Here is a 27,654-nt window from a genome sequence, read left to right as displayed (position 1 = left end):
TGTTATCCTGTATATATATATTTTTTAATCCTGCTATTGTAGCTCTGGGCATTCTTATTATTCACATAAATATGTAATTCCTTCTAAATCCTGCCAAGGTCTTCAGGGTACTTCTGGAGAACTAATTATACCTGGTTTCATTTTAAATGCTAAAATGTGTTTAAAAAGTCCAAGGTCCCTTTGGCCTGAGTATCATGAGAAAGAACAAGGCAGAACATTGCATTTATCCCTCATCATTTGCAGTATGTGCTGCTATCAATGTGCTGCTCATTTATCTCCTCTCTGAACTTAACAGTCACTCTCTTATCTCTTCTCAGATGCCAAGGCTTCCCTTGCCTTTAATAATATTAATTGTCACTCTTCTCCGGACCTTTTCTATTCCTACATTCAATTTTTAGTGACCTGGGGCAGGTGAGCAGGGACCTGAGCAGAACTGATTTCCATATTTCCAGGGTGAATATTCCAGCTTATACAACCAGCTGCGTCTGATTCCTGTTGTTCTCTGACCTCCAGCCCAGCATCTGTGTTTTTTGCTGATCACTTTTGTGTATTGACTGAGAGTAGCTTTTCTCTGAACAGTCTTTCCTGAAGGATTACAATAATTCGGATGCACTCATGTATGTGAGGGGTTGGAATTTGTTCCTTTCCGTGTACCTTACCCTAAGACAGCAAATAAAGTTGAATCATGGGAGTGTTAATTGCTGTGAATTTCAAAAATACCTGCTTTATTTATATCCAGTATAAATAATTCATCTTCCAGAACGTTATTAACTGTTAGTGCCAGTCATTTTAGGGCACAACTTCTCTGAGCTGAGGGCTTGTGCTCTGTCCATTCACAGAGCCCAGTGCTCTTTACAATCATGTTGAGACCTCTAGATGCTGTTTGCTGTAAGGACACTGTGAAAATCCAAGTCTGGTGCTGTGATTTCTCTCTCTTTGAGCTTTTTTTCTTTGCCAGTGCTTGACTTGCTGCTGTAATCCCTCATGGTGTTCTTCTCCCTGTGACTGCTCTGTTCAAAAGATGCAGAAGGAATTGGTAGCAAAAAGCTCATATTAATCATTATAAATTGCTGTTTTCTTAGCTGTTACCATGAATTCAGGAGGCAGGGAAAGCCAGGACATCCTTGTCACACAGACTGTGTGAGATGGCCCCTGACACCTTCAGGCTGCATTTTGTGTGGCTGTTTTATAATGACTTTGTTAAGTCACTGTGACCAAAAGACACAGTGCAGCAAAAGCACCAAAAAGGCAAAGCCTGACAGGGCTGGGGATGCTGCTCTTCCCAGTCCTGGAGAAAAAGCATTTGAAAAAGCATTTGCCTATGGAGACAGGCTGGGAGAGCTGGGGGTGTCCAGCTTAGAGAAGAGAAGGATCCAGGGAGACCTTGGAGCCCCTTCCAGTGCCTAAAGGGGCTCCAGGAGAGCTGGAGAGGGACTTGGGACAAGGTATGGAGGGACAGGACAAGGGATAGTGGCCTTGAACTGAAGGAGACCATGGTTAGATGGGATATTGGGCTGGGTTAGATGGGATATTGGGCTGTCCAGGTCCAAGTTCAGCTGAAGGAGCAGCCATCCCTCACGGCGGGATCCACCTGACCTGTAACTTTTCCCATGGAAAAACCCACTGGAGTGAATTACAGAATTAAATCCTGAGGGATCTGGAAAGCATTCAGAAGGAATCAGTGATCAGGTTGGCACCTTGTCCCCTCTGCCTGTGCTGCATCCAGCTGTCAGTGAGGAGGATCCAGGAGCACCATCCAGCCCGAAGCACGGCTGGATTTGCCCATTCCAGGTTTCTGGAACTGTGCAGAGTGTTCCTACTGACTCTCACTGCAGCTTCTCTCTGAACAGAATCCAAACCTACCTCAGTTAAAGGAAATTCTCTGCCATCCAGTAACAGATGTGAGGTCTTTATACAAGTAATAAACAGAGTAATTACAAGGAGAAGTGAGGGAGGAAAATTCCTAGGTAAAACTCCTTTAAGTGTGTTGCATCATGTATTTATGGGCTCCTTGGTCAGGCTGTGGAGCGCTTTAAAGAGACTAAAAAGAATGTTCTCTCAGAGAACTGTATGGGCTTTACCCACAGAAGTCACTGCCACATCCTAGGTTCTTTTTTATTCCTTTTTTTTTTTTTTTTTTTTTTTTTTTTTTCCAGGGTGGCCCAACTGACCTTTTTCATGGTTGATTTTCCTTTGGAACATGTGTAAGTTTTAATTTGTTTTGAATATTGTGCTGTTTGTGAGGAACTCCATCAACAGAGTAGAAGACATGGACCTGGTCCAAAGAGGTTTTTTTCATACGATTTCCTTATAAAGAAAAAAGAATGAGAAAATAGGGCATATAAGTACACAATATATAGAAAAAGTCATCTCATTTTTTGCTTATTATGTACGTGTGCTGGTGCTTTTTCAGTTGCTTAACACCCCTTGGACAGGAACATTGGACTGAGACTTCCAGTTTCATGTTCAACCTCTCTTCTTTCCCTGAGCCTTTATTATATCCTTTTCAGAATCTGATTAAATTCTCTATCTTTGAGGCAAATACAGCCAAGGGCACAAGAGCTTGATGGGGGGTGGCTACCCAACAGGCTCTTTGACAAGGAAAGAGTAGCACAGAATCCCAGAATGATTTGGGTTGGTAGGGACCTTAAAGATCATCCAGTTCCAACTCCCTGCCATGGGCAGGGACACCTTCCCCGTATCCCAGGTTGCTCCAAGCCCAGTCCAACCTGGCCTTGGACACTCCAGGGATCCAGGGACAGCCACAGCTTCTCTGGGCAACCTGTGCCAGGGCCTCACCACCCTCACAGGAAAAAATTTCTTTCCAATCTCGCATCTCTCCCTGCCCTCTGGCAGTGGGAAGCCATTCCCCCTTGTCCTGTCCCTCCATCCCTTGTCCCAGGTCCCTCTCCAACTCTCCTGGATCCCCTTTAGGCTCTGGAAGGGGCTCCAAGGTCTTCCTGGATCCTCTGTTCTCCAGCTGAACACCCCCATCTCTCCTAGCCTGTCTCCATAGAATTCTTTTTTTAATGCTTTTCCTTATGCTTTTCCTCATACTTTTCCTCCTGGATTGAGAATAGCAGCATCCTCAGCTCTTGTCAGGCTTTGCCTTTTTGGTGTTTTTGTTGCACTTTGTCTTTTGGTCACAGGGCCTTCACAGAAAACAGTCTTTCCAGCTGATGATCTTTCTGTGTCTGTGGAGTTGTTCTTCCCAAAGTGGGTGACCTTGGAAGCTGCACCATTACATTTCTCTTTAGTTCTTGCCCTCAGGATTGTCCATTACTTTTTATGGTACTTCAATTCACTGTATTGACGTGGCTTCTGACTTTGTCATCAGCAGATTTCACTGCCATGTGCACACTTTGTGTCGAGATCATTAAGTGTTTTTCTTAAGATATCATCCAAAGATGATACTTGAGGAGTATCACTGATCACTGCCCTCCAAGCCATTAGCTTCATTTTTTAGTCTCCTTCTTGGTTATATGTTTCTTCCTACCCTGTCTCATAGTTATACTCACATTTGTCTTTTCCAAAATTAGGAATAATTTCCCGTTTGTCACTTCATCAAATACTTCACTGGAGCCCAAAAATGACAGGAATAATTAATTTTTCTAGACATACAGTCAGCAACTCCTCAATTGTTTTTGGAGCCTCACTACCAGCACTCTTCAAGTCAGGCCTCCCAAAAAGACTGTTCCAAGGGAACTCAGCTGATCTGGAGAGTGACAGTGACACTTCAGAGGAAACACGTGGAAAAAACCATGAGGGGACACAAATCTTGGAGTCAGGAGCTGTGAGTTGGCTTCTCAGCTCTGTGGCTGCTTTCTTGGGTCTGTATCTCTTAACTTTGCTGCTCTGCTACCTGTAGAATATTACCTTCTAATAATATTAATAAGATGAAAGAAGACAGTTTCAGAACACTTTTGAAGGAGCTGATGGTCTGGGTATGGAAAGCACTCTTGGAATACAAAGCATGAAGGGTGTTGGTAAATGAAGTAATTTTTGTAGTCTTTGGAGCTTAGCATTTCTGAGGTAATTCACAGTCCTATAGGCAAAAAAAAAAAGTAAAAAGTTGGATAATAAACCCAGCTATTTCCTCCCTATGGATGGTAAATGGCTACTGAATAATCTCTAGGAAATAAATAAAAATAAATGACAAGATGTTGCTGCTGCCTGACCTGAGAAATGCTCTTCAAGGATCCCAGAGGTACCTGATGGCTTAAAACTTCCCTTAAATCTCCTCCTTTGCTGTGTTGTCTGCAAAGAACCCCAGGAAGTTGGTCTTGGCACCAAAGTAGTTCAATCAACTGGCATTGCTGGCCTGTATTCATTCATTATTTCTCATTCTCAGTTGCTCAAATCCATCTGTTGTGTTACATTCAGGTTGCAAGGCAGACAATAGATTGATATTAAAAAATTAAATACCTTTTCCTGCTTTCTGTCTGTACACCAATTAATGGGATAAGAGTTCTAGCCCAGATCTTGGAGGTACCAGGCATTAAAAATACATGTAATGAGCCCAAAATCAGATTTAATCCTGAGCCTCTTGACTTCAGGTGCCGGATATCCTGCAGGAATTTGCCTTCTCTTTGGAATCCTGTAGGATCCTCCTTTTTATTTTCTGAAAATGCAGCAGCAGTGATGACTGTCAGTGCTCTTCTGAGCTGAGCTGAGTCTGGTCCAAGCCTGAAAACTGAAAATAAAAACTCGTGGATCTTTGAGGGGAAATGCTGGTGATGATGTTGGAAGCTGTCAGCTCAAGCCAAGCTTTATCGCAAATCTCAGGACTGGAGTTTTTCTCCTCCTGGAGGGTTAGGACAAAGGGAGACTTCAAGTTTCCCAGCCTGGAGGACTATAAAATTTTGGAAAACAAGACCTTACTGAGGCTAAACTAAGAACAACCTGAGGGGCCTTGCTGGCATTATGTACACACATTTTTTGTTATCCAATCCTGAGCTTCCCTTAAAGCACAATTTTGAGGGAAGGATAGGCTGTTCTTCTGGGAATACTGAACTTCAGATGAGCTGAAAACCGAGTTCTGGCTCTGATGAGTGTAAAATTTTCTTCAGGAGGGCAGAAAAAGATAGTTTGTGTTGAGCAGTGTAAAATCCAAGTTTTACTGTTTGTTCATGTTGCCATATAAAGCCTTGGAATCCTCTGTTGGCCTGCAGATGGTATCTCCGATAACCACAGCGTCGATCAGGGGACCTCTGGCTGGAATGGTGGGTCACCAACAGCCCTTCCCAGCGGGTGGGAACCAGCCAGGGCTGGTTTCTGCAGGGCCTCATCCCTTTTGAGATGTTTCATCCATGGGCTGACCCTGCCTGAGCTCTGCTTGCCTCGGGAGAACCAGATAATCCAGAGGATGCAACTAAAATAACTCTTCCCCTGCCCCAAATCAGAAAATGAAGAGGAGTTGTTTGTTCCACAGTTGTTTTCATAAAGGCCTTGTTTATCAGTCTCTGAGTCCAGAGGATTTAATCCACATAAATATCCCTGTAGCATGTAGGTCTCAATTTAAATATTGCCAGTAAATAAAAGAGAGGAAGAGATCCCATTACTCATGCTTGGATGCCTTGTTAGGAAGAGCTTTGAAGGTGCTGTTCGCTCACACCAACCTCCTGTTGAAATATTATAGAACAGTTCTCACTTTATCATGTTGGTTTCTTGCTGGCTTCAAAAAAATTCCCCTTTTCCTTTTGTTTTAGGAACAATTTAGTGAACACTGTTGACTTAGGGGGTCTGTGATGCCTCTAAATTTAAGGATAGTCCAAATTGTAGCTGTTGTCTGCTGTCAGGGCCTTCAAGGTGCCTTAAGCAGGAGGTACCTGTGTGTTACAAATTGCTCCAAACTCCAAATCTCTCTGTTCAGAAGAGGCCTGTTGTGTCATTTCAAAAATACTCTTATCACCAAATCCAATTACAAGGAAGAGTAAATCACCACCTCCACTGTCTCAACTATTCTTTTTTTTAATTGTTAATTATCTCGACAGTAGGGTGCTGGAGATTAGGAGGCACAGATTATCTTCTGCAAGTGTGAGGCTTTCAGAGCTATTATCAATTAATTCTGTTTTTAAACAAATTCTAGGATAATATTAACAGCTTGATAGGATTGTGGTCCTTGAGACCGCTGTCAAAATACTGAGAAAGTGATGTTTAAAAATGAAAAGCTTGTTGTTGCATTAGCTCTGAAGGTCATACAGCTTCTCCACTCCGGTGCAAGGTGTATTTTTGGCGTTTTAATCTACATTGTAGAGTAGATTCCTGCTAAGAAACATCAGTAAAATGATTGTCTTGGAGTTCAGGCACTGATTTGTAAAACCAGAATAGAGCCAGCTCTATTGTATGAAGTTTTTTAATGTGTACTGACTGACGTGTCTGTGGAATTTACACACACAAACACATCCTGACATGGGAAATAATTACAGTTTATGTACGTCTGGTGCTCTAAGTGATCTAGTCCTGTTGATCTCCTCCAGATTTGCACTTGCCATGAAGAGGAGTACAGGAATGAAACATTTCTTACAATGAGAAGCTTAAAAACTGTGCTCTCCCTGGCAATACCTTGGGCTTGAAAGCTCGAGCTGGGAATGAGATGCAGGTTTTAAAAAAACGAGGATTTTTACAGTTTAGTTCCAAAGGTGATTTAAAGTTATGGTAAAGGTTCTACATTGGATAAAACCCCAATTTTTCATGTAGGGACTGGATATCTCTGTAGGTCAAACAGAAGATCTGGGCTTAATGCCAGAATAGCTGAGAAACCTCTGGTCAGAGCTGTAGAAGAGGTCAGGTGGTTTCTCCAGTCCTGTGGATCCGTGGAAGTATGGAATCCATTAGCTAAGGGGTAGTGCTGTGGGGAAAACAGCAGAGAGCCGTAGCCACCATGTTCAGCAGAGGGTTTTTTCTGGGCTGGGGATTTGTTCTTAGGTTTGTTTTGCTGCAGGAATGGCAGAATTGAAGTTCTCCCTTGCATCCAGGGAGCTGCACTTCCCAGCCTGGCCTGGTTGTTTTGCAGTCCTGGGGGAAGGAGAGGACGGTGCCTTCGGTGCAGTTCTCGGCTCCATCAGAGTTTATCTGTGCAGAGTGTTATCTCTGAGCTTTAATTTTGCTGTCAAAAATAGAAATGACTTTATATTGTGGGGTGAACTCTTCAGTTGACACCCCTGTCGTTATTACAGGATCTGTAGAAATATCAGTAGATGAAACGGATGGTGTCATCTGCTGACCTCTCTGGAAATGGCATTAGGGATATTCTTGGCCAGTATTTACTGGGAAATAAACTAGTCATTACACTTTCTGATGAGATTATGCTTTGAATGTCACTCCTCTGACAGTCTGTCTCGTGCCACGTGGAGATAAGATCTGAAGCACAGATGACAGACCAACTTCAGAAATATTTCCGTTGATTTGACAGCCTGAATAATAGTTCTGTTAAAAGCCACAAAGACTCAGACAGTGACCTCTGGCTGCTGGGTGATACTGGGCTGATAAATCTACTAATGAGAGATAAATAGGTAACTGAGTGGTTTCTGTGACTTGTCAGTGGAAAGCAGAGGAAACCTTTGGAGGGAAACTGGATAGGGAGCTGGAATTACAGGCATCCTATCAGAGATAAAGGAGCAGCTTGGACTCTCTTGTGTATTTTCAGACAGCAGAGGGTTTGGCAGGGAGCTCCATTCCTGAGGACAGCAGGATCTGTTCATCAGCAGGAGTCAGCTGGGGAAAACGGGCTGATCCATTTTTCCATCCATCCATCCCTGGAGCCCATCGCTCAGGCTTTGCTTCCAGCATCAGTTGAGGAGGATGTGTGGGAGCTGCTGTGGGAGGAGCTGGTCCCAGCTGCCTGTTCCAGCCATCTCCTGCCTCCCTTGGCTGCACAACTGCTGCTCTTGGCACGGGTGGGAAGCTGGACCAGGGAATCAGCTGGGCAGAAAACATTCCCACAGAAAGGGAATGAAGGAGAGGATGGGATCATTCTTCGGTCTGTGCTTGAATTGTGTTAAGCTGGACTGCAGCCTGAGTTTCAGGGAAGATGGACTTCCCATCCCTGGAAGTGTTCCAGGCCAGGTTGGCTGGGGCTTGGAGCAACCTGGGCTAGTGGAAGGTGTCCCTGCCCATGGCAGGGGGTGGAAGAAGATGATCTTTAAGGTCCCTTCCAACCCAAACCACTCCATGATTCAGTGATTCTGTCTGGGATCCCAACAGGAGTGCTGGGATGTTTCACTCGGAGGTGAAACTCCCACACGGATGGAAGTGGGAGCCCAGGGATGCAAACACAGAGTTCAGGGAGGGACTGAGCCTGCAGCACATCTGCTGTTGTCCAATAAATACCCATCTGTATATTCCTACCTCTTGTTATTTACAAGGTAAATCATCCTTGTTCCAGGGACAGTGCCCTGTGTGCACACACCTGGATGAGCTCACCTGAGAGCGTCGCTGACGTGAGTTGTTACCCTGCAACACATTTGAGCCTCTCCACTTTAAATCACTCCCACACTTGGCAGCTTTAACTACTCTGTCATGCTGTAAACTAAACATTTCCCCAGCTGGGGGTCCTTGGATCAATTCTGGGGAGTTTATCTGGTTGGAAAAGCTCCGAACCTGCCCATCCTTCCACCGCTCTATAGCTTGGGTTGTTTCAGACCTTTCCCTGGCGGCTGCAGAGCTGATACAAACCAGCAAAACTTCCACTGTGGATTATCAGGAACATGCTTAATGCATCTGATATCTCAGCCTGGAGAACAGAAGCAACAGAAAGAAAGATTGGCAGCTATTGCAGGAATTCAGAGAGGGACACCTTGGAAAAGAGGGGAGGGGAGGTGTTTGCTTCCATTACAGAACCCGAGGCTGAGATGGATTCCCTCTCCATCATTGTCCTAAGCACATTATCCCTGAAAGAAAGAGGGTTTCTCTGAATCTGCAATTTTTCTGGGCTTCAATGTTATTGAAATGAAACCGCTTCAAGGATATCTACATTCTTTACCATCATCTGGATTCTCATCTCATGTAAATTATTTGGCCACTTTTCATTTTAATCCTCCACTGTCATTTTCTACAAAAGAGATCATTTGGTTTCTTCATGGAAGGTATTCAGCTGACAGATGCCCTTTGTCTAGAAAGCAGTGTGCCTTTGCAGAGTTACTTGTGCCTGCTCTTTTTTTCCCTTCCTTTTAAGTTCATATCTCTTCAAATTTTTCATCTGTAGCTTTCAGGAACTTTTCAGACTGTGAGCAGGCTGAGGTTTGTAACTGTGAAGAGAAATTCAGACATCCTACATTCTTCCCCTGTCTACCTGGCTGATAAGAAAGAGAACTGGAGGCAGATTAATTAATTTACTGCTTGCAAGAAGAACTGTAGTCAAAAAAATCACAGTGTTTTCACAGCCTCTACATGAGCAAACAGAATAGTCAGTGATGAAGTCTTGCATTTTTTTTTCCATGACTTTTCTATCTTGAAAACTCAGTTATTCTCTCCTACTTTCCAGAAATTGTAAGATCATAGAACCATAGAATTGTTAAGGCTGGAAAAGACCTTTAAGATCAAGTCTAACCATCAGCCCAGCATCATGTTCCTCACTAAACCATGTCCTCAAGTGCCACATGTTGAGAGGTTTTAAATGTTGTGCTTTGTTTCCTGATGGATCACCCACAAGACCCATTAAGACCTGGAAGGGATGGGAATGAACTGGGATGCTTTGGTAGGTGGGTGTGCAGGGAATTTGGGGGCTGAGGCTGCAAATCAGCAATTGGGGCTGAGGGTTGTATATTTTTGGTTACCTGTAGCTGTGAGACCTTTTCCTTTAAGAGTGGGAGCTCCTGAGTGTGATCTCTGGTAAAGCAGCTTGCACCCCATCAGAGGTTAAAAGCACGATATGGTCATGGAGAAAAATATTATAACCTTAATAATTTAGGTTAGATTAGGAAGAGATTCTTCCCTGGGAGGGTGGGGAGGCCCTGGCACAGATTTCCCAGAGAAGCTGTGGCTGCCCCATCCCTGGAAGTGTCCAAGGCCACGTTGGACGGGGCTTGGAGCAACCTGGGCTAGTGGAAGGTGTCCCTGCCCATGGCAGGGGGTGGAACAGGATGAATTTTAAGGTCCCTTCCCACCCAAACCATTCTTAAAGGTGCCTTTCCAGCTCTGTTCTGGTACCCACTTGGTTTTGTGATCTCTGTGAAAACACCTTCCTGGCCACAGGAGCTGCCTGAAAACTTCTCAATTTTTTTTTTAGAACAGGGATCTAGGATGAAAAAAAAATTCAGATTTTTAAGTGGGAGTCATTTTTCTTGTAAAAACATTTAGTTAAGAAATTTGTGTTAGAATTTGAAGAAGATGTTTCGGAATACCAAAAAATACGTCTTGATCTAATCAAATAAGTTTTGCTTCAGTTGTAAAATGTTTAGAGGTAAGAATTACTGTTTTCAGTGGTTTCTAAATCAAAAAAAATGATTGGACTGCACAAAACTTCCTTGTTTGCCAGCAGAGGTGCCTCATTCATTGCCCAGTTCTGGAATTTAGTTCCATCACAGGGAGATTTCCTATTGTCCCAGAGAATCTGTAAGTGTGAGCCTAAGTTTTGTTGTGGTTGGAAAACATGAGCTGCTTTGCTGGAGTCAGGGAAAGCCTGGCTGTGGCTTGCAAAAGGGACAGTGTTGAGTTATAGTGCCAAGAGAAGGATCACTCTTGGCTCTTGTGTTGTCTTTGCTGCGTTAATTGATGTCTCACGTTCTTGCATCAACACAAGAAAGGGCAGTTCAAGTAGAAACTGATTCTTAATTTTATGTATTTTGTAATTTTTTTCCCATAAATATTAGGCATTGTCCAGCAGCTTTGTGACCATAAATGATGATCTCGAGCCATAATATCAGATGATATCAGGGCTTCACCTTCTGTTTTTAGGGCATCTTTGTGTAGATCCATCATGTTTTCTAATTTTATGGGGTTTCCTTTGTGGTGTTTGTTCCTGGCTTTTGACAGGTACCCCTAAGTAAAATGGTTGGGGTTGAAAAGGACCCCTGGAATCATCTGGCCCAGTTTCCCTGCTAAAGCAGGTTCAGTAGAACAGGTTGCACAGGATCATGTCCAGGTGGGGTTTGAACATCTCCAGAGAAGGAGACTTCACAGCTTCTCTGTTCAGCAAAGGGAGTCCATAAAACTGCTGTTATGGCTCCCAAAATGGACTGAGTTGATTTTTGTACACATGGTGTTGACCTGGATTCCTGATTAGGAGTCGAGGTCATACAATATATTCATGTAAATAATAGTACAGCAGTTTTCAGCTGTGATGTCTTGATATTCCTTTATCCCACAGCAGTTCCAAGAGGAAATAATTCTTGGCTCTGGACAGAGAGTGGAGTGTTCTGTAGGTGTGAGAGCTGAGATTCTGTCATGAGATAGTTGAACTGGGATCCTGAGCTTCTGTTCCATCACTAACTACTGCAAAAAGCATTTTCTACTCTGTTTTCCAGGTTCTTCATTCTCCAAAAAATGCACCTTTGTGCAGAACATGACCCCTTTGAACAGAAACTTGCACTTTCACATAGACCCACACATCACTTCAAAGGCTGAAATCAGGGAAGGATGATCGATAGGGAAAAGGGGAGAATGTAGTTTAAAAAATGACCATGTCCAGAGGGTGTGATGTTTGTTACAAATTCTCATCTGGTTGAACAAAGACACCAGTCCATGTGTCAGGGAACTCATCCTTTTATTAGATAGTCACCTTAATTCCAGCCACTGTCCCACTCTGTAATAGTAGAAGCCTTGACTGGCAAGTTCTCAAACTTTACAAATAACTTTAACAAAATTTTAACAAGTTCCCAACTCCCACAACAAGCTCCAGGTCTCAGAAATGCTGGCTGACAAGCTCTCAACTCTTACAGCTTCATCAAACTCCCAATCCTTAGAGCAAATCTGGCCTTGGACACTTCCAGGGGTGGGGCAGCCACAGCTTCTCTGGGCAACCTGTGCCGGGGCCTCCCCACCCTCACAGCCAACAATTCCTCCCCAGTCTCCCGTCTATCCCTGCCCTCTGGCAGTGGGAAGTCATTCCCCTGTGTCCTGTCCCTCCATCCCTTGTCCCAAGTCCCTCTCCAGCTCTCCTGAAGCCCCTTCAGGCACTGAAAGGTGCTGGAAGGTCTCCCTGGATCCTTCTCATCTCCAGGTGAACACCCCCAGATCTCCCAGCTTGGATCCAGAGCCTAAGACTGGATCCAGCCTCATCCAACTCCTCTCTGAGAAGGAGTTTAGGAAACAAGGGGGTTCACTCTGAATCACATCCCCAGCTTCCATAAAAATCCCTCTAAATGGATTCCAGTTGTCCTTTATCACAGAATCCCAGAATAGTTTGGGTTGGAGGGGACCTTAAAGCTTATCCAGTTCCAACTCTGACACCTCCTACTATCCCAACTTACTCCAAGCCCATTCAACCTGGCCTTGGACACTTCCAGGGATCCAGGGGCAGCCACAACTTCTCTGGGCAACCTGTGCCTCCAAATTCCCTTCCCAAGAGCAGCTCAGAGGTACAGGGAAGGAGCAGTGGGTGTTCCTGTGGAAATGTGTTGCCTCCAAGGCCTATGTGGGTCCTATGGACATGACCTGCCCTTCATTTAGAGAAGGTGGAACTATTCCTGTGGTTCCATTTGCTCCCTAAACCAGCAAATCCCCTGGAATTACATTAATGCAGCAACTCACTGGGCTTTCTCATTCTCACTGAGTAGCATCTTAGGAATAGGCCCCTGTTTGTGGGGGTAGCTGGGAGTGTAAATAACCCTGGGAGCAGTGGGATGAAGAAGCAGTGCCTGAAATCCAAACTGAGCGTTCAGAAAGTGGGACAGAAGCAGTTGCTGTGTGGAACAGAATCCAGATTTCCATAGAAAGTGACTGGGCTGGGACCAATCCACTGGAGGAGAAATATGAGCATGGAATATAATAATTGCCTCAATATGCCTGAATCTCCTGCTACCAAATGATCCACAATTAAAGGAAATATCTGATTTTCCAATCTGGAGCAGCTGTCCAACAGCTGAACCTGCTGCTGATCAAAGCTGATGAAAGAATCCCTAGGATTATGTGTTATGGATAACCTACAGGAAAAAAACAGTGGTAGTCCCTGCTTATGGTGTGATTATCAGAGTCCACTGAAGTAAACAGGATGTTTTGTTGTTTTTAGTGCAGATCTGATAAGCTCTGTAGAATGTAAATCAGTTCATTAAAATTTGTAAAGCAGTTAAATGAAGTGAAAGAGGAAACAGTTTTAAATTCTATGGGATGTTTACTGCACATGTAGTACAATAAAATCACAATTATTCTGGAAGAAAATACTGTTGGAAATGTGCTGTATGTACTCAGTGTGGTGTTCTGAGGAAGATTTAAAAATTTTAAATCGTGGTTTTTTAAAAAACATAACCTGACTCTGGAAATCTTCCTGTGTAATTTTGTGCCATCTCCACACCGTAGCTGTCTGAAGTATTGCAGTATTTGTGTGTTTGTGGGTCATACATATAGATAAGTATGTATGGATGTGTATTTATTAACCCAGGGATGGAAATAAATGGTGAACATTTATTTTCACCATATTCGTGAATCCTTCTACCTAAGCTGGGGTATGGCAGGGGAAAAATAAAATTATAATAAACAAAAGCCATGGTTTGTGGTGTCTAAGACATGATGCTTCATTGGATAGTCTTAAATCTGATATCCATGGAATTGTCTAAGTTGTTTTATCTCCATATGTTGAGGTGACACTGCACATGCTGAGATAATATTAATTTATTTGAGGCATTTGGGAAGTTTCCTCCACTCCACGTGGATGCAAGTGCAAGCTGATGTTACCTTATGCATAAAATTTACTGTATCTTTGGTACCTCTCTAAGACTGGTGTATAAATTAGCAGTTGACACCTTTTAGTGGAGCTGCTTTGGAACCTTCACGCTCTGATTTCTGAAAAAAACTTGGTTTTTTTCCCCTCCTTGCAGTTACTTCAATGAGAATCAATATCCAGACGAGGCAAAGAGAGAAGAAATTGCCAATGCCTGTAATGCAGTTATCCAGAAACCAGGTGAGGAGCTGCTCCTGGTGTCCTTCCCGAAAAGCAATTTGATTTCAACACCTTGGGTTCAGACTGATGTTTGCAGGAGATCATACATGAAATTATTGAGTTGGAAAAGACCTCCCAAGATCATCGAGCCCAACCTGATAGAGCAGGTCCTTGAAAGGAGCTCATCTCTCCTGGATTTCAATTTTCTTCACAGCTTCCAGACAGGGATCTCAGATTAGAACGTGGATATTAATTGAGGACGTTGTATTTGGGTCAACAAGCTGCATTTTCCCTGTTCCTGGAGAAGTCAGACTGGGAGAGGAGTATGAATATTCAGTGTGGTGTTAGTGGATGCACCTGCCTTTGCTTAGGTTTGCTAACCAAACATTTACATAGATGTCAGACCTTGTGTTTTGGATATATTTAGATTTTATATAACCAGAATAAAAATTAATGAACGGAAAGCTAAAGCTTGAGTCATGAACATAAACCCACAGAAATATTTAGGATGGAAAAGCTCTCTGAGATCATCCAGTCCAACCATCCCCCAGCACTGCCAAGGCCACCCCTGCTCCGTGTCCCCAAGTGCCACATCCACACGGCTTTGAAATCCCTCCAGGGATGGGAACTCCACCCCTGCCCTGGGCAGCTGTTCCAGGGCTGGACAACCCTTTTGATGAAGAAATAGTTCCCAATATCCAACCTAAACCTCTCATGGTGGAACTTGAGGATGTTTCCTCCCATCCCATCACGTGTTACCTGGGAGAAGAGAGTGATCCCCACCTCGTTATCCTTTCAGGTCGTCATGGAGAGATGAGACAGTCCCAGGATAGCACAGAATCAGACCAGTTTAGGCTGGAAATGATGTCTGGAGGTCATCTGGTCAGGCAGGACCAGCTTATAAGGTTGTTCAGGGCTTTACCTAGTTTAGTATCTCCAAAACTGGAGGTTTTCCTGACTCTGACCCCTATTCCACGAGGTTGAGCACTCTCATGGCAAAGTACTTTTTCCTAATACCTATTGAAAAATTCCCTTCTTGCAGCTTTTATGTCTTTTGGCTGTGGGAGCAGAAAGATCTATTGGGTAGAGCACCAAAGGGGTTAGGATTTGGTTTGTGGAGTGGGTTGGAACAAGCTGCTGAAACACAGTCCTGTCTCAGGAGCAGTGAAATACTGTCAGTGGTGCTGATGTACCAGCATAGCTATCAGTTTCCAGATTTTTCTTTCTTTCAGTTGTCTCATCTCTCCTAACTTACTTAAGTGTGCAGATTGCTGCAATTACACAGGTGCTTTGTATGCTGAATAAATAAACTTTGAGAAAGACTCAGGAGCAGGGGAGTCTCATCCCTAAGGAGCCTGCAGAGGACTGAGGATGCAGCTACCTGGAGTATTTTATATAGGGACAAGGCCAACTGAAGAGGTTTTTGTGATGTGATGCTGAACCCCTCCAGTCTCCCCTCTTTTATACTGATAACCAGAAAAGGAATAGTTTTCCATAGCTCCCTCGTGGGTAGTTGGGAATTTTTTTGCCGGTTTAAGGGTAAAAATCCAGTGATCTGGTTTCCAACATCCACCCCTCATTCTCCCAAAAGATCACGAGTGTCCTGGCACATCTGAGAGGGTGTGATGAGTGCTGGGGGTTGAGAGAAAGAAAAGCAGATTGCAGGGGGATGACAAAAAAAAATCTCTGTTCATTTTTCTACTGAAGAAAACATGTCATTAAACTGTATCCTTGTGGCACAAAGTAAGAGAAGGAGCCCAAGGGAAGGGGGTTTGTGGCAGGGCTGTGAATTGAATTTGAGTTTTGGAATCCCAGTTTCATGCTCAAACTAGAAAAGCAGCCCTCCCTTCTCCCACACCACTGGACTTAGTTGGTTGAAGCTTCAAAGAAATTCCTGTATTTCAGATTTTAAAAAGAAAAAAAAGAAAGGCTCTTCTGTTTTTAGGGAGATATTTGGCATTTAGTGCCGTAACACCTGGCCACACAGGACTTTGATTCACATAAAATTCACTTTATTCTCAGTTACAATAACTTTTCAGTGCTGTCTGTGTTTCAGGGATTTATCTCTTGGAATCACAGAATGGTTTGAGTTGGAAGGGACATTAAAAAGCACACCTCATTCCAATGCCCTGCCATGGGCAGGGACACCTTCCATTCTTCCAGGTTGCTCCATGCCCCCTCCAACCTGGCCTTGGGCACTTCCAGGGATGGGGGGCAAATGTCTGAGGGTCTTTATTTTTATTCCTGTTCCTTTCCTAGGAAAAAAGTTGTCGGATTTGGAGCGAGTCACCTCCCTCAAAGTGTACAATTGGTTTGCCAACAGGAGGAAGGAGATCAAGAGAAGAGCCAATATCGGTAATGTATCACAGAGCCTCTTTGCAGGGACTGCACTTGCTCAGGAGAGGTGGCAATTACATCAGAATATATTAGTGGGAACACTGGAGGTTCTGACAGTCTCTTTAGAAGTGTGGAGGAATTATGAAAATCAGCCCCTTGCTGTTCCAGATTTTTTGTGGAATACGTGCAGGAGTTTAGTTTGTGGAAGCCCAGCATCAGTGCAGGAAAAGTGGTGCTGTTACAAAGTTTTACTGGAAGATCAGCTTTAAAAAGCAAAGTGAGAAGTTTGTTGTTGGAGTTGTGTTTCCCTATGCCCAGGCTCCTTTGGGTATCCAGAAAATCTAAAATAAAACCTCAAAATTGTAAATAAGGGAGATTGAAACGTTGGTGGGTTCACAGCCTTGCCATGCTGTTTATTCTGGTTATACCTCTGCTCCCTCCAGCTTCCCAAGGTTTTCCACGGTGACAAGTGGCTGGAACAAAGTAATTTTTTTTTCTTGATGATCAGGATAAAACAAAAGTCACTTCAGAGTGAACCCTGCAGGTTTTTAGTGTGAAGAGTTGATTGTAAGGAAATTGGAAGTGACTCTGAACTTGTAAGAAGGATACCTTCTAATATGTAAAAGACATTCCAAGGAGAATAAACTCATTTCAGTGGCCAGGATTCAGCAAACTCCTGCCATTTATGCCAAACTTTATACCCTTACTTTATGCAGAGTTACTTTTGCAGCACATGGATGAACAGAGATCCATACCTGCCTATTACCAGGATTTTTATTTATTTCAAATGCTCTGTATTTTTGCTTTTTTTCTGAATAAGAAAAAATACTTTTTACATGATTTAATATGTTAATGAAATTTAACTTTAATTTATTTTTTAAAATGAGAAATTGCTTCTAGAAGAGACTGGAGGGGAACAAAGCAAACTTAGTCCAAGGTGGGTGGAGTGGGAGTTGTATCTGTGCTGTTTGGGCAGAAGGACTGGAAAGAGATTGAAAAGAACCAGAGGAAGCTTTAGATGCTTGGATCCTACTGGAAGATGGATATGTTTGTTTTTAAATCCCTTAAGTGCCTTCAGAAATTTCTCCGTCTATTTGCAGACACTCCCTGCCCCCCTCAAGTCCTGCCAGTCCAAAGTATGTGGGAAGAGCTACAGGGAATTCTTTACATTAGAAATCAAGCTAATTTCTAGTAGGACTGGCTGGAAAACAAGGATTCTCACTCTCCAAGAAATCTGTTAATTGGCAGGGAAGGATTTCAGGCTAACCAGTGTTTGTGCACGTGCTCCCAAATACTGGAGAGTGAAGAGGAAGAGGCTGAGAACTAACTCTATTCCTCCAGTTATTCCAACTCCTTGAAAAAAAACAAACAACACCTAGTTACTTTAAATTACCCCAATGCATCAGATAAATTAGGGATCCATTTGCTTTTTTCGAAGAAGCAGCAATCCTGGAGAGCCATGGAATAGATGTACAGAGTCCGGGAGGTCATTCCAACAGCGACGACGTGGATGGCAATGACTACTCAGAGCAGGTGAGAACCAGGGCTGAGCCACGGGGCCCAAAAAGGGAGATTCACTGACATCTCAGGAGGCCCTTGACCTCTTGAAAGTAATCTCTTGTTTTTAATTTAGTTTTATGTAATTTTAATGGGGAGAGGGTGAGCGTTCCACATTCACCCCCGTGGATTTGTTGCCTCCCCACAGGACGCTTGGCAAGTACGCAACGGGGAGGAGGAGGGAAGATGTTCAGAGGGAGGCAGAGAAGCAGAGAAGGTAGAAGAAGACAGGAGGATCTGCTCCAAACAAGCAAGTTACACCCCTCACACCACAAGCAGTGTATGATACACGTGGGGAGAGTGTCAGCTCACCCAGTGCCCACCACACCTTGTGCCCTTCTTGGCTGTGTTGTAGTTACCCTCCCTCAGGAGAGGATGTACAGGTCTTCAAACAGTTGCTCCTGTAGATCAGGCACCAACAAGTTTCCCTGAAAACTGGGAATCTCTTGCACCTTTTCTTTATTTCTGCAAGAAATGCCCTGTTCTGACCTGGGCTACAGCTGCTGTGAGCAGCTGATCTGACCCCAGACACTGTGCCCAGGACACTTTACATTCCCTGTGTCAGCCTTCCCCAGCAAGAAAATGAGCACTGAGCACACTCCTGGAAGGTCCTGAGCTCCCTCTGCTTGTTTTGTGGGGGAACCTTTCAGGAGCATCTCAAGATCCATCCCTAAGACACTGACAGACAAAGGGTGAAGGGTGGGGGGAAAGGATTTGGTTAAGTCTGACCTTTATATGGCCTATTCCCTATTGTTCTGCAGCAATGTGCCACTATTTGGATTGTTTACGTATTACCTGTCTTCTTTTTTTTTGTTCGTTTTTGCATTTTAATTCTTGCCTATTCTCTCTTTTCTTGGTTATTTTTAACCCTTGACAGCAACTTCTTTTTTAAATTCTCTAGCAAAAGAATACCCCTTCCCGCACTCTGAGCCCTCACCTACCCTAAAGTTGGTGACCCTTCCTTCACACACCTTCCTGACAGGTATTGCACCCCCTTCCCAATTTTCCTCCAGTGTTGGCCAAACCCCCCTAGGGCTGTGTTTGTGTTTGGCACCAGTGGATTCCACCAGTTTTCTCTTAGTTTTGAAATGAAATGATTATGTGCTGCCACAACATCTAGGGTGGGCACATCACTTCCCATTGACTCTTTTGGGGGAGAATTAAGTAGCTCTCCCTCTCCAAAAGCTGCTGGTGGAGTGTAATTGCTGCTGAGTGTCCTGGAATGAGTCCCTCACACACTTGGCTGTGGCCCAGTACAAGGAATATCTGGCACAGGCATCCCCAGCTGCTCTGCTGCTGATGGGTATTAAAGCCCTTTTTATAGGTCATCACCAGCAGATTTGGTGGAACCAACTTTTCTGGCTCTGGATGAGGAGAAGCTGCTCTGTGACTGTCATGAAATATTTAGAAAGTGCTCTGAGCACAGATAATTCCCTGTCAGTCAGAAACAGGACTGGAATGCTGAGGTGAAACGTGGTGTAAACTCCCCAGCTGTGTTTTTCTTCTGTGCATTAACCAAAATACTTTGAAAAGAGTGATAAATTGGTTATTAAAATTTAAAGATCTTTGTTTAGAGGCCTTAAAAATGACATTTCTCAGTAATCTGGCTGGGCTCCTCTGTGAGCTGTAATTGGACATTAGCAGCAAAGAGGATTAAATGGAAGTTCTCCCGATGACCATTTAACATCCCTGAGCTGTTAAAACCAGAAATTCTGTTTTCCACAACAACACTGAAACTCTAATAAAATTTAAAACACAAAGTTCATTCAAATCCTAACAAAGTGCCTTAAACTCCAGAACTAAGGGCTCTGTATTTCTGCAGATTACTGAGAGGCCCTTAGGGTGTGTGCACATCATAGTGTTTACCAGACACTTGTTGTAAATTAATGCATTCTTTTAAATAACATCAGGATTTTACCAAATCCTGGGTTTTTTTGTCCTCCTCAACATTTGCCATCTGTCATCTTCATTTTATTTTAAATCTCACAAGTTCACCACTTAAAGGCTGTTGGGAGTCTGAGAAACGTTTCTCATTTCCTTTCCCTAATTCATAATTTTAAAACTGTGTGATAACTATTAGTATCCTGTTTTAAAAAGGGGAAAACATGATTTTACCCCAAGTGCCATATTTGAATTATGGTGGTTCCAGTCCCCCACAGTCATTCCCTTTGTTTTCTTGGCAACCCAGGAGTTTTTCAGCATCTTTTTCCTTATACCTGTGAGAATTCAGTGTCTTCACAGGATACTGGGTTAGGCTGGGTTTGTATCCTGGCTCTGAGCAAGGTCAATAGTAATATTTAAAGAAAAAGTACTTTTAAAGTACATATAGAATTATTTCGTTGTAGTAGCTTCGAGCTTGTGGAAGTCAGTACTTCTGAGAGGCTTCCTGAGCCAGGCCATGCATCCACTTTCATTTTTCCTACTTTTTAGTAGAATAATTTTCCCTGGATCTTTTTTAACCCCTGCCTTTTAAAGCCAGTTTTATTTGTGTCTGACCTAAAAATGAATGAATCCCAAACTGAACTAAGTGAAGCAGTACTCTGGAACACATTCCAGTGGGTGCCTTTGCTTGTGAAATCATAAAGAAGCCAAGAACAATTGTTCTCTGTTTCCTAGTTATTTGTAATAAACATTTACCATATCAACCATCAGCCATTTCTTTCCCAAACTGGAGGACCTGAGTCTGTTCAACCTCTCCTGGTGAAGAAGCCACCTCCTGCCTCTTCCCTGGGATGTTCTTCTCTCTGCCTTTCTGGTTCTGTTGTGTCCTCTAAATAGAATCCGAGAATCCCAGAATGGTTTGGGTTGGAAGGAACCTTAAAACTCCTCTTGTTCCAACCCCTGCCACGGGTGGGGATGCCCAGAACTGTCTGTTCCAAATACAACCATGAATTTGTGCAGTGCCTAATGATTCCTGTCTTAATTTGGTTTCCCGACTGACTTTGTGTATCACTTCTATCTTTATCATCTAATATTTTCTTTGAAAGGTGGGTCCCCCACTCCTTTGTCTGCACAGTGAGGGAAATCAATCCTAAACCCACTTTGTAAATTCACTTTCTGCCCCCATAACCAGCAGTCCCCTGCCCCGTAGCTCATTACTGGACACACTCGTTTTACCCACCGATTTCCTACCTGTGGAATAACCCTGCTTCTCTCTCCTCCTTCCCACATTCCCAGGATGACAGCACTAGCCATAGTGACCACCAAGACCCCATTTCCTTAGCCGTGGAGATGGCAGCAGTCAACCACACCATCCTGGCACTGGCCCGGCAAGGAGCCAACGAGATCAAGACAGAGGCTCTCGACGACGACTGATACAAAGAGAGGGGAGGGTCAAAGCAAGAAGTAACTTAGTTTTAGACGTAGCACCTTAGCAGACTTTCCTCGGTCCTTAATATGTGTTCTTACAGTATAACTTTGCAGTTTCTTGTACGTCAGTTTAGCTGTTAGGGTCTTGTTCTGTGAAGATGGCATGGTGCCCTCAGCCTTTGCATATACTCTCTCAGTATTAATTCCCAATAAATAATCAATCAACCAACCAACCTCCCCTCTCCCGGCCCCAAGTGGCTAGAAAAAAAAAACAAAAAAAATCAAAAAAAAATCAAAAAAAAAAAAATCTTGCTGCTCTGTCTTAGCATTCAAAGTGCTTCCAGGTATTTTAGACAGCCCTCGATTCCAAGTCTTAGGCTACACTTAAAAACCTTGGATAACCTTAGAGGTCGTGTTGAAACAATAGTCCGTACGCTTTCCCTTCCCTGAGACTGAAAGGATGCAAGCTGAGGTAGTGGCACAGGGTCGATGGACACCACACTGGGAGCATCAACAGAGAGTAAAAAGAACACTTAGAACCCCCACTTCAGCCTGGGAATAAATGATTTCCAGCTGCAATAAGCCGTGCCTCACTGGTCATACAGTGACTTGATCTACTTTTGGGTGCTGTGCTGAGAATGTCCATTGGAAACACATTCCCATATTTTCCGTTGACGTTCACATATTCAACACAGACATCCTCTGCTCTCACAAGCTGCGTGGCTTAGTGGAGAAGTGCTGCCTTCTGCCTCTGGGACCATGGGTTGAAGCCCAGCCTGGGATCAAATGACAAATGAGCTGAATGTCTAATGGACAACAGTCCACTTCTCAGAACCACTATTCCTTTTTGGCATGGCTGGCAGTGCCTGCTCAGAAGAGGTCTAGACTCTTATTGATCTGTCATTAACTATTTCACCTTTTATTCCTCCTCTCGCCTTCTCTGTCCCCACCCCCCTCCCCTCTCCACTTTGCCACTTTCGAAAGCAATGTTTTCCAGGAAGGTTGTTAAGGTCATAAAATGGGTGAGTGGATTTTTACACATCTGTGTAACCGATGCCTACGTCCTGAGTAGCCTGAAAGGTTATTGGAGAACTTTGACACCTGACCTTTGCTAGAGAAACCCTCAGAGCATAAATATTCTCCTAAATATGAACTTTTTTTTTGTTTAAAGGCAGGAGGATCTCTTACCTGAGAAATGGGGTGTGAATGTTTTGTGTTCTCTTTACTCTGTCTTTGTTAAGGTGTGAGAAAGCTATACTGCTACGAGCAATTTAATTAATAATTGGAAGCCATACTGATAATGGATGTGGTAATATTTGTAAAGCAAACCTACTTTAAGTAGCAGGAACTAATGGAATTGTTTTCCTTGATCATATGTAGCACTTTTGTTACTTTTTTCTTAAAGATATTTATATTTGATAAGTCTTTTTTTTATCATTTGAGAATTCCAAATACCAAACAGCAAACTTGCATTGCAGAGTCACCCTGCGATCACCTTGTCATCTTAGTATCTAAATGATGAACTGTGTGTGCATCTAAGAAAATTACATCTGCTAACATTGTGTGGAAATGATCTCCTGGCATCCTGATAAAATGATATGTTGCTGCCGGTAAGAGGAAACATTTTGATGGAAACAGCACGGGAAGTGTTAGAGACGGGCAAGAAAAACGTTAACAAGGAAAAAAAAAATTAAAAACCCGTGGAAATTTTTGTACGAGAGATGTATAAAAATCTCCACAGCGTTTCCTCGACATTCCATTTTACCTTCCCAGTTTATGTGGGAATAGCTTAAAAAAAAAAAAAGAGGAAAACAGCTCACTCTGAGGGATGGGCTTCCCTTTTCTCTCCCACTTTGGAGGCAGAGGGAACGAAGGGAAGTTGCTGTTACTCGCCTTGTTCTCATCCCTTCCTCACTCTAAACTCTCAGAGAGCATCGTGAACCCCTAAAATGTGGCTGCTCAGCAGGTTTTTGGCCAGCCCAAACCCCTCCAGGCACAGGCTGACGAGATCAGCTTTACATCTGTTAATCTGGGGAAAACTGCTGACCCGAGTGTGGAGGAGATTTTGTGCTTTCAGAGGGCACCGGGTTGGCACCTCTTTGTCTCTGTACCTTTGAAGATATATAGGTAGGGCTTGGCCTCAACTCTCACTTATGGATTTCATTGGAAAATTTATGTGCTTTCCTTGGATATAGATCACTGAAGCAGAATGAAACCGTCTTTTTTTTTTCTGTTTTATTGCATTTCTCGAGTAGGCAAATTCATAAGTAGCACCAGGGTGGACTCAGGAAAGGCAGGACTGGGATCAGCAACGTTGCACCACTGCAGTTCTTTTCTCACTGCTTTGTATGAATGTTTTGGTACTAAGGAGTGAAAGGACGGGGAGAGCTTTTATTTCTATTTTTGCACAGCAGAATGATCGAGCAAACTCGAGCCTTAGTGGAATTTTACCTACTTATTCATTCCACAGTCACACACCAAGCTGACAAGCAACATCCACGATTTATAGTAAGGAGATTTTAATAATCGATGACCTCTTTACGTTGGTCTTGCCACCACCATTTGTTCTGGCTGTTTCATTTTAAAAAGAACAGACTCAAAGTGCTGGACAGCTGCAATTTTGAAAGAAATATTGCTTACTATAGTATCTGTAAAAGAAAAAAAAAAGTCATTGTTTGAGGCGTTGCCTTTTTAAAGCAATAGAGGAGAATGAAAATAGTATTAGGACTTGTGTATCCTGATTATAGGTTCATGTGATGCAGGATCAGAGTAACACCACTGGAACTGTATGTCTGTACCATCAAATGTAGAATTATCTGGTCTTAATTCTGTTTGTCACTGTCAGGAAGCCGCTGACATGATGCACCAATATCCTCTCTGAAGGTTAAACAGGTAAACAAACCCCTGGTGAGTGACTACAGAGGGGCAGATCCTCCTTGGCTGCAGGTTCCTGGTAAATCCCAGTTTTCTGCTTTCCCACATCATCATCTTACCAGAGGAAACAACAAATAACTGGGGAATCAGACACTTGGTTTTGTGGTGTCAGTGTTTGGGTGTTTCTGTCTGCTTTGGCTTTTCTTTATGTGTCAAGAGGTACAAGACAGGAGTGAGAGCTCGGCTGTTCCCGGGGTCTTTGTGGAAGGCTGTTTTCTTGATTTTGGAAGATCGCAGTGAGCAATTTGCAGTTGGTGAATTACCTTTTGGTTTGACATTAATTAGCCAGGATGGAACAGATGCTGGTGTGATGGTACCAGGAGAAGTGAATGTGATCTGGTGTAAGTGAAAAAATTGGTGGAGAGTGTCTCCTGGAATTTAGCCTTTCTTCTGGGTTTTTTCCATGTTATAGGACTCTTCTTTGTCTTTCTGTCTCTGGACTTCCTTGGAAATTAAGCTTCGTTTTTATAGCATTGCAATTCAGTTGTGGTTTGTTGTAGCCAGTCTGGAGTTACTGCAGTTTGTTCTTGTGTGGGTTCCCTTGAAGTGGGTCTGGTGGAAGACCAGATCTACCTTTTTGTTCTGTGAATAGAGAAGAAATTATTTAAGATGCTCCTCCACTATGGTGGGCACAGGTTGCTTTTAACTTCATAGGGTAAGTTCTGGCTGTTACTTTTTCCCTCATAAAGTCCTTATACTTGAGTTGTTGTCTCTTACCGTCTTCTTAAAACAACAATTTCTACCTCCACTTTTTTTATGGATTGTTTTTTTAATTCCCTTTTTCTCCTGAAGTATGAGATCCCAAACGTTTGCAAAAGCATTATGAATTGATAAAAATCAGCAGACTTGTTTCTTTTGGTCTTCTGAATAGTCTATAAACATACGTATGATTATAATGAAATCCCATTACTGATGTGTTGGCTATGAGTCAGCAATGCACCCTTGTAGCAATTAAGAGACCTCATTAAGAGCCTTCAGATGGTCGTGGAAAGGGATTAGATCCTTCTGTCCAGCATTTGTGGGTCCCTTGTGTGGGCAGAAGGTGTAAGGATTGGAGCACAAATTATGTGGAGGGAGATCGTAAGAGCTGGGTTTGTCCAGGCTGGCTCTGGGGACGTCCCATATTTTGGTTTTTGACTGTTTTCATAGGTTGGTTTTAACTGGGGAGCCTGTGCAGGGTCAGGAGTTGGACTTCAGTGATCCTCATGGGTCCCTTCCAACTCAGGATACTCTGTGGTTCCAGGGGAGGCAGAGCCAGGCTCTTCTCAGAAGGGCACGGCAAAGACGTGAGGGGCAGAGGGCTAAAGTCGCGTCAAAGAAAATCCCAGATGAATATAAAGAGAAATATTTTCCTACTCAGAGGGGCAGAACAACAACCCGAAAAGGCAGTAGAATTCCCATCCTTGGGGATATTCAAAACTCAACTGGACAGGGTTGGATTAGAGACCTCCAGAGGTCTCTTCTGACCAGAATTATTCTATGATTCTGTACAGAGCTGCTCAGGTTGGGCTGTTCCCTAGTTCTGATTTATACATGTTGACTTGTTAAAAGAAATCCTCTTAATTTGTTGTTTTGGTTTTTTTTTTTCTGTTTTGCTGTTCACAAAAGTTAACTTTTCTAGTTTACTAATAGAGAGGAGCTTTATTTGCAGGGTCTGGCTCCAGGCTCCAGTCAAGCCATAAGTTAGAACTTTCATTAATTATTTGCTCTGTTTACACAGTTCTTCAGGGATATTTGACTTAACTCTGTTTGTTTCATTGCCTCACATAAGACTGGTAAGTTTTTCATGTTTTTGTAACATTTGTGATTTGTAGATCAGTTTTTGCCTTCATTTGTGAGGGTTCATCCTTGTCTTGCTGCTGAAAAATTCCACATAGTTGAACGTATTGGAGGAGAAATTGTGGTTAATTTAAGCCCACTGGTGACTACTGTGATAAGCTACAAATTCTGGGTCAGTAAATCACAAATTGATGATTATCAGAAGCTGAAAGGGTTTGACGGGGAAAAAGTCACATTATAATTACTTGGATCCTCTTTCCTTAAGTGTTTGCTGTTGGCCACTGCTAGAAAAAAGACCCATGGTACTTGTAACAGGGTTTCATAAAGAAAAAGGTTTGATTTTTCATATAGATAAACCCACTAAAATTGGTGTAAGAATTTCCAAAACTCAAAATTAATTGCTGCCTTAATGCAGGAGTGTGGTTCCCTGGGTGTGAGCTTAACTCCAGTCCAAAGCTGGAGTCACACTTTTCCCTGCAAATTACTAAGATTCAGTGTGGGATTTTGCCCATAATCCTGAGCTGTGGATGTTCAGTTGGAAAAGATTCCCCCACCACCACCCTTTTTATCCCCAGAATTGAGCTTGTTTTAGTTAATAATTTTCTTAGCAGAAGGTTTATGTTCCTCCTCCCAGCCCAGCTCCATCATGATGCAGCCCTCACCTCCCAGTGCTCATCAGCTTCTTTCAAACTCACTGAATAATTAACCAGCAGATTTTAGGAGTTTTTGTTAAAATAAACTTTGCTCTTATTTCAAGCCTTGCACTCTGAAGTTATTTAACTTGATAATGTTATTTTGATCAAAGTCTTAAGCTCACAGGCAATAGTCTTTGGTTTGGGGTAGCTTTTGGCAGGAATCTTTGGTGGCAGGATTGGTCTTAAAACTGTGTTCCTTGTCAGTGACCTTAATATGTGTTGATGGCCCAGATTTGGTGTGTGTTTGTGGCAGCAGTCAGGGCTGTATCCTGATCCCAGCCATTTTAATGGAGTTTTTCACTGTGATCCCTTGGAAGGGAATGTTGATGGCCTGACCAGAAAGTACCTCGCAGTTCCCAAAAAGAGTTACAGAGGCATTTCAAACTAGAGCATTCCCTGTTGGGCTTTTTAGCAGCTGGGATATTTACTCAGGATATTGGAGCAGTTCTTGGCCAACAGGCATTTGGCACAACCCTAAAACCTTCGGTTTAGCCTCTCCTACTGTTGTCAAATTTATGGGGTTTAAACTGTCTGACTAAAGATGTTGCACATTGATGAAAACCAGAGGCTTTCTGGAGATGGCAGCTACAAGTCCAAATTTGAAATACACAGAAATTATCTTCTTTGTGAGAAATACGTTATAACTAGAAGAGCTGGGTTGGGTGTTTTGAGGACTGTCAATAATATGACAGTGATTTGATGTTGGTTTTTGTCCAACAAATATAAATCAAATCAAACCAATGGAAGTTATGTCAGTGGCACCAGTGAGACAGAGGCCTTGTCACTTAAAAATAGCCTGGATTTGTTTGTTCCTGCCTGTTTTCATGTGGCTTTCATCCAAGAATTGTGGTTTGGGTGCAAAGAGACCTTAAAGACCTTAAAGACCATCTCATTCCACTGCCCTGCCATGGGCACGGACACCTTCCACTATCCCAGATTGTTCCAAGTGCCGTCCAACATGGTCTTGGACCCTTCCAGGGATGGGTCAGCCACAGCTGTCATGGAGAT

The 27,654-nt window shown here is 43.1% G+C and overlaps 1 protein-coding gene across 11 annotated transcripts in view; it reads left to right on the top strand.

Moving 5' to 3' along the window:
• HMBOX1 (homeobox containing 1) overlaps positions 1 to 27,654 on the top strand; it is a 112,611-nt gene extending 84,957 nt beyond the window's left edge. The window contains exons 6-11 of one of the 11 annotated variants that reach the window (XM_027665085.1): positions 13,974 to 14,056; positions 16,295 to 16,390; positions 17,811 to 17,905; positions 18,078 to 18,146; positions 18,831 to 18,911; positions 21,107 to 21,205. In XM_027665085.1, the coding sequence (XP_027520886.1) occupies positions 13,974 to 14,056; positions 16,295 to 16,390; positions 17,811 to 17,905; positions 18,078 to 18,146; positions 18,831 to 18,875 (388 nt within the window). In that variant the 3' untranslated portion in view covers positions 18,876 to 18,911; positions 21,107 to 21,205. Of the gene's footprint in view, positions 1 to 13,973; positions 14,057 to 16,294; positions 16,391 to 17,810; positions 17,906 to 18,077; positions 18,210 to 18,830; positions 18,912 to 21,106 lie in introns of all 11 variants that reach the window. The other 10 variants (XM_027665084.1, XM_027665075.1, XM_027665083.1 and 7 more) reach the window with 10 other exon arrangements.

The sequence above is a fragment of the Corapipo altera genome, unplaced genomic scaffold (assembly GCF_003945725.1).
Source record: "Corapipo altera isolate COAL_440 unplaced genomic scaffold, ASM394572v1 164, whole genome shotgun sequence".
In the NCBI taxonomy this organism is placed as follows: domain Eukaryota; kingdom Metazoa; phylum Chordata; class Aves; order Passeriformes; family Pipridae; genus Corapipo; species Corapipo altera.
This window is presented reverse-complemented; position numbering and strand designations above follow the sequence as displayed.